General features: G+C 35.6%; 1 protein-coding gene and 1 pseudogene across 1 annotated transcript; both read right to left on the bottom strand.

Moving 5' to 3' along the window:
* Positions 1-4,895: 4,895 nt before the first annotated feature.
* Positions 4,896-6,533, bottom strand: LOC132043767 (AT-hook motif nuclear-localized protein 22-like). Its single transcript, XM_059434240.1, has 2 exons — positions 6,131-6,533; positions 4,896-5,966 (listed from the first exon to the last, which is right to left on the bottom strand). The coding sequence occupies exons 1-2, from the start codon at positions 6,333-6,335 to the stop codon at positions 5,284-5,286; spliced, it is 888 nt and encodes a 295-aa protein (XP_059290223.1). The 5' UTR covers positions 6,336-6,533; the 3' UTR covers positions 4,896-5,283.
* LOC132043817 (U6 spliceosomal RNA) lies at positions 5,181-5,276 on the bottom strand (annotated as a pseudogene).
* Positions 6,534-7,261: the final 728 nt, after the last annotated feature.

Genomic DNA, 7,261 nt, shown 5'->3' with positions numbered 1-7,261 from the left:
CAATTAGTTAGGACTTCAAATTATTTCAGTAGGTTCATCCCCTTCCACTAGCTCACTTCCTATCTTTCTTTTTTCCTTTTTATTTTTGGAAAAAGCATAAATCCATATTTCTGTAAAATATATATACCACATTAAGTTCAAACCTATGGCATAAAGTAATAATGAGTCAGCTATTAAATTTTAGATATATTTTCCGATTCAATAGAACGAGAATATTTTAGTATACCGAGTGTCTGAATTTTATTTTAAGGGGTGTACTCTTTTAAGCTATCGTTGATAAAGTCTCAAGATTGAAATTATAAAGATGGACCATTAGACACTATACCAAGGCAGTTGTGTCGATCCTTCCCCACCAAAAAGTACTAACATATTTCTTGTAAATTTAGCCGACAAAAGCACTATGATGGGTACATACCTTAATCCTATGAAACACACAATTCATACTTGAGTAAAAAGCTTGCAAAATAGGAAGCAACAAAACATAGACTTACATCCAATCATTCGCATACCTAAATGAATGGACGCAATTGGCAATCTCTATTGTAGCTTCTTCTTCTTCTTCTTCTTCTTCTTCTTCTTTTTTTTAAAAAAAAAAAAAAATTATATAGGGCCCTCGATAAAGGATGACCACGTCCGAAAAAATCCACTAGATAGTTTGGGGCAATCATACAAGAGAAATGCTTGCAGCTTAACTATAATAGCCTCTCGTCATTCTTTGATTAGTAGTCATATAATTAGTTAGTTATCAACTCTTAATTAACACTTGTTCTATATCATGTCTACGATGGGCTTTAAGAAAACATAATATAGTAATTATGAAATACTTGTTTAAAAACAAAAGCGCGGATAATACCATAAACGTGCTTAAAATGGCTAATCGACTCGAAAGTCCAACATGACCCAACCGACTTGTCTAGTCTCATGAAACCTCTAGTACGAGTCCGAACATAAAACGTATTTACGGGACAAGGCCCCCAAAGATACCTTTAATGCATCAATGACATAAAGTAAACAAGTGACTAAACCCGAAAGAATGGGGCTCACCCAAAGTCGTACCGAGGCTTTGCGAGGTGTGTGCGTCCCGTAAGTCGGTACGCATCGTGAAAACGCAGCCCCAGGCAATAAACGGGGGACGTCGATCTTTGAATGTACTAGTATGTAAACACGTAGAGAGAAGTAGCGGTGTGATATATAAACATGAGATTGAAATCGAAACTGAAACAAATAAAACATTTCATACGAACCACCACGGCAGAAACGTGAGTCATCTCGGCCGATCCATTGCTTATCGTGCCTTTTGGGGTTGAACATGATAGCGAATGGATCCAAAATCCCTCAATGGGGAAAATATGAAGGAATCGTCCCTAATCGGGCGGAGCGATCCTTATCCTACGTTGGCATACGTAGTTTCAAGCTATTCGAGCCATTAATACAACTCCCGAACATGAAAATAATCGAAGACATGATTTCGAGTCTTGACATAAACACGGGTACATGAAAATAAATACATATATAAATATATATACAAGTTTTCATGGAAATAAGCACAATATCTCATATCTTACGTTATAGAACCCCATGGGATACAAGTCACGGTTTTCATAGACATGCATCGAGTCTCAATCACCAAAATAGTAAATTAAGACTAATTAAATGGAATTGTAATATAATATACATCGTGGTTCAAGTGTCTAGGGTTTATCAGCGAATATACCAGAATCACAAAACATGGTATGTAATCATGGAATGAAACATTCAACAAGGATGTTCCCACACGTGGATAACATACCTTGATTCCCGCTTTTTGAGCGTATCAATCCCTTCGACTTTAATCTATAGTGGAGATTCTATATTAGCAACAATATTCGTGCTTTGATCATCTAAGCATTTTATCAAACAGGGCATGAAGCTCCACAACCTTCATTAATGGTGATTTCTTCACCCAATTCCCATTCTATTACTTCTAGGTGATTCTACAATCTTAATTCGGTGTAATTAACATCCTGATCACCCATATGATTCTAACAATCTCAAGTCAACAATCCAAAACCCTACTATAGTTCGTGTAATTCTCCTTACTAAACCCATTTACTATTCTCCCAAGAACTCATCAATTCAAATATTATGAATGATTGAGAGTTTTTTTTTGAAGGAATTTGGGTTCTAGGGTTTCCACATCCAACGATAATGTTCCAATCACAACTCTATGGATTAGAAGGGTTTACCTTAGAAAGAGATTAAGAACTTGAATTCAACCTATCATGATAAAACTTACCTTGTACTTGGAACTTGTTCCTCCACTTTAATTTTTCGTGATCCAAGGTTAAATATAACTTAAAGAACTTTTGACCCGAAATTTCCCGCGATGTGTGAATCGCAACATTACGTGTGCACTACTCAGTTGCGCGATCGGCCCAAGGATCGGGGCCGTCGCACGCGCTCTCACGCGCCCTCACGCGCCCGCAGAAGCGGTGTGTGTCGGTTTTGCACGTTGTTTGGTAAATAGGCATAACTTTCAAATAATATACCGTTGGAAAGCTATTTCGAAAGGGATACAACTTTTGTGTTTTAAGTTTCCTCAAATTCCCAACGGATTTTCACGAAATTCGACCGGAAGGCGTACGTATCAAAAACTTAGCCGATTCTATAGACTTTTAAACGCCTTACTATTAGCCAATGATATCTCCTTGCTCCGATCTGTCAGTTGGCTTGGTCCTTATATCGTTAGAGAGTACTACAACTTTCATTGCTTTCCCAAATTCCCAACTAATCAAAAAGTTATCACACTTTAATAGGCCTATCAACCCCTTAAAACGTTCAAACCTTCGATTTTTTTTTCCCACTAAAACTCTAATGATATGAGTCTAACCTTAGTTCTTAGATACGGGGTGTAACAGTTCTATAAGTCTATCCCGGAACAAATATAGTTTATGATATATTCATTTACAAAAAGGCTTTGGAGGTTCGATCGTCTTGAACTTTTGACCCTATTTGTCCTTTGAACAAAATTTCAAGGTCAACAAGTTTTGCCTTTTGACCTCAAAGGTTTGCGTGGAGGATCAGTCAATGTGAACATCTCAGAATAGTGAATTCAAGTTTTTTAATATACAATCCAAGTGGAGAATTTAGGGTAGAAATAGCGCCCACCGACCATTTTTTGACACTGTATTTTAAGGCACTCATTGTCGTCCTTGAGTTTTAAATTTCACAAGTGAAAATCTTTGATATTATCCTGGAGTTCCATTAATCTGAAACTTTAGGGCATTGATTATTTTCTAAGTAGAGAGGCTAAAAATTGGCTATTTATGAGAATGGTCAAGACCCAAGTTTTATTGTTCAAAAAACTAAAGCCACGACAATCAGTAAAACATGGAGTAGTAGTATATAGTCGATTCCTTAAGAAGTCAAACAGATGATTCAGTTTGTGCAAATTAAACTACTTATAATTAATGTGAATAAGTTTCTTTTACCAACATATTACATTACCTCTTGCTGTCATATTTTACTACACCCCGTGTTCAATGGAATGAGTACTTTCCACAGAGATAAAAAGCAAAAGCTGGCTGAAGAAGTCTAAGTTGTGTATCTTTAGAGAGAGAGAGAGTGGATAAGGCTTTGAATATCTTAAGATGGGTGCATATGCATATTTCTACTACAACACATGACTATAGCTACATGGGGTGTTTCACTAAAAGCAAGCAATGTGGTGACTAGGGGAGTGTGTTGTGGGGAGCTATATATTGCTTTGGTGCAAAGAATCTCAGCTTTTTGTTTCACTTTCAACATAGCTTAATCTGGCATAACATATTATTTATCGTTTACTCTAAGTTACTAATCATACTATTACATAGAGATACTTGCATTTACCTTTTAAATAACCTAATTATGTAAAGATTATTTAAACCCTCAATGTATAGAACTTAAAACTCCCAACTCCATTCCTAACTGAGTTTAATTTCTATACACTGACAAAGTAAAAATCTTTTTTTTTTACATCATAAAAATTATATATGTGGAAATGGTAAATTGAGAAATATGATAGCTTACACGCTATCATAACCTACACCGACAAAGAGCGATGGTCGTTAAAAACGAGTTGGGCCGAAGCCGATAACCCAGAAATTTTTCAATACATTTGTATATGTGTTAGGAGATCTACTAATTATGTAGAAATAAAAAATTTCGAACTTAGAATCTCAAATGATTATTGGGTTCAATATCATCCCTAACGTATAAACTTCAAATCCCGATTCCAGCTCTATGCAAAAAGGTAAAACTCGTTATTAAATATAGGTTAAATGCATCGCAGAACCCTAAGTTCCTAGAATTATGAAAGAGGGAAAGAATTGCAGCAAAGACTGTGAGTTTAGTACAGAGTAGACCAGACTGTATAACACTAGACGTTATGCTTTGTTTTTGCCTCGAAAAAGAACTTTGTTCAGTAACTGATGCACGTGCAATCCAGATGTAATTCATGTCTCCTTCTTCATACCATAAAACCCTAATTATTCTTGAAGAAGTTAGGCAAAAAAAAAAAAAAATCTATTTTTTTGGGAAAAAAGAAAATGCTAGAATCAAACTTAGAGTATAATGCGGCCCGTACCCTCTCCTAATTTTGTCGTCAATATTTCGCTACCAACCCCTCATAAATGAACAAGACTTAACTTCTATGTAGTAAGCTCATAATTAATACTACTACTATTATCAAGAAAAACATTGTTAATATCATCGTTACAATTATGTTATCATGATTATGGAATAATGATGTCCTTTTCCAATCAAATGAATCTCATATATACAATCATGGGTTTTTTCAAGAAAATCATGGGAAGAGTTGAAGTAATCAGTTTCATAGGGAGTGCCAAGAATTTATCATCATGAAATTAAAATAGACATCATCAAGAAAACATTGAATTTACAAAGTTAACTTCATTTGATTCAAATTATAGCCACATCATGATCATATCATAATCAAACTCATTATCACAATCCAAAACCCTAGCTGAAAATGCAAAAAAACTAAACTCAAAAAGTGTGAAGTAATTGAAAGGAAAGAAGTATGAAGAAACTTCAAATAGTCAACAACTCGAAAAACCCTTTTTCTAAAAATCATCTCTAAGTGTTCTTGATGAGAAAGGAGAGAGACCAAGAGTTTAAGCTAATTAAACAAGTAAATCAAGAGAAAATAATTACCCCTTTTATGAATTTCAACTAGTCAGGGGCCATGTTAATCTTCTCTGTATCGTTCCAATTTTGTCAAATGTCGTTGAAAGAGCCAGCTAGTTAGAATTGAGGTCTGCCGGTTGCCCAATAGGGTTCAGAAGGTAATTGAATGGAGTTGAGAAGATTCGGTGGCATCCCATGAAATAGAGATGGGTCTGCCATCAATTGTTGTTGTTGTTGTTGTTGTCCTGGTCCTCCGACATTTCCAGAAGGAGATCCTAGTGACCCTCCTCCTGGAACTGGAAGCAGATTTTGATCATCTTCTTCTAACGGAAGTCTTTCATAAGCAGCATTGCTAAACGAAGCAGCCATAATCACAACTGGTCCAGATGCCATAAGTGCACCTACAACACTACCACCAACAACTTGACCTTGTCCACCAGCTAAATATATAGTCAATCCTGAAGCTGCGGGAGGTGCTGGTGGTGGAAGAAATGATCCGGCTAAGGATAAAATCTCAAATCTACCATGTAATGTTACAATTGCACCTGGTGCAGCTGGTTGTCTCAAATTAACATTAGTAACAATACCAGTCCCACTCATAATACAAACCCCCCTTTGTCTTCTCCTTGCAAAATTTGATATGCTCTCCATAATATCACAACCATCAGCAATTTCCATAACATGCGTTCTAAGAGCATTTGCACTATCTCTAGTTATGATGATTGGTGGCTTAGGTTTATTCTTGGATCCAGCTGGTCTTCCTCTAGGTCTTCTAGTGATCTCTCCTTCTCCAGAATTTCCTATTTGTTGAAGATATAATTAAGTAAATAAAACATATATATAGAGAGAGATTTGTTGTAGAAGCTTACACATTCGTTTGAAACATAATTAAGTATACAAACATATGTATAAACTCCCTATAGCAACTTAAACTTTCAGACGAGTCAGTCAGGCAATTCAGTACCTGTCATGCCTAATCCGTCTTTTGATTCCCCACCGTTTGAATTTTCGTTGTTATTGTTGTTGTTGTCATCGCGATCTCGCTTTTGGCCGGACATGTTGAGACCACTTGTCCCACTTTGTTCATCTTCTGAGGTTTGATGGAATTGATGCAAGTTGAAATCTCTAGTGTGGAAAGGAGGAGGGAGTGAATGGTTCACTTGATCCATGTAGATTCTTTAACTTCAATTCTACTACTTTCTTGAGATGGAAATTAGCTTGAAGCCAAGAAAAAATGGAAGCAAAAGAAAACTAAGCTAAGTAAGGAGAGAGGAATAAGGGTTGTAAAGATAGATAGTGGGGAAGAGAGAAGCTTAAAAAAAGAAGGGGAGTAGACTTTGGGTTGTTGGTCTTATTTTGTTTTTTCTCTTTCCTGCTTTGTGGCTTTTTTTGAGGAAAGGGGTAGTGTTGTTTATTGGATCAAGGTACTCATAGCCTTCATCATAAAAAGAGAATTTTAAGTGGGGTTTTTGGTGTCATCCACCAAGAATTCTCAAATGAATTCACCAATTCTCACTGCTCTCACAAAAACTCTTCATCGTCATACTATGATGATCTTCTTGTTATGAGAACAAGTGAATAATCTTGGAGATAGTTGTTTTTTTCTTTTCTTGAAAAAGACTATTTAGATAATAGCTACTTTGAGTTAGGGTTAGCTAAAAAGTTGATGATAGCTAGAGATAGGGCTGTAAAAAGCAAACCGACAAACCGCATCGAATCGATAAACTGAGTCAAACCGAGAAAGAAACTCGACTAGTGGTTTGGTGTTGAAAGAAAAAACCCGACCATAATTGGTTTGGTTTGGTTTTAGCTGAAAAAAGTCAAACCGAACCAAATCGAACCGACATTACGTGTATTCGATTCTTAAAATATTTTATACATAAAAATATTTATTTGTAATGTAATTTTTATATAGTTTTTTGTCTTTTATCATATTATCTTAAGCTTGAACTTAGAATTTTGAATGCTAATAAGTTTTCTATCACATGGATGTTAGTAACTCAAATAAAGTTCAAATCAAAATCAACTCAACACTAATGCTAACGAAGGAAATTCAATTCTAACACTAGGAATGACAGTAATGTTAGATATCTAT

This window comes from Lycium ferocissimum, unplaced genomic scaffold (assembly GCF_029784015.1).
Source record: "Lycium ferocissimum isolate CSIRO_LF1 unplaced genomic scaffold, AGI_CSIRO_Lferr_CH_V1 ctg285, whole genome shotgun sequence".
Lineage (NCBI taxonomy): Eukaryota > Viridiplantae > Streptophyta > Magnoliopsida > Solanales > Solanaceae > Lycium > Lycium ferocissimum.
The sequence above is the reverse complement of the archived record's forward strand: the minus strand, read 5'-3'. Positions and strand labels throughout refer to the sequence as shown.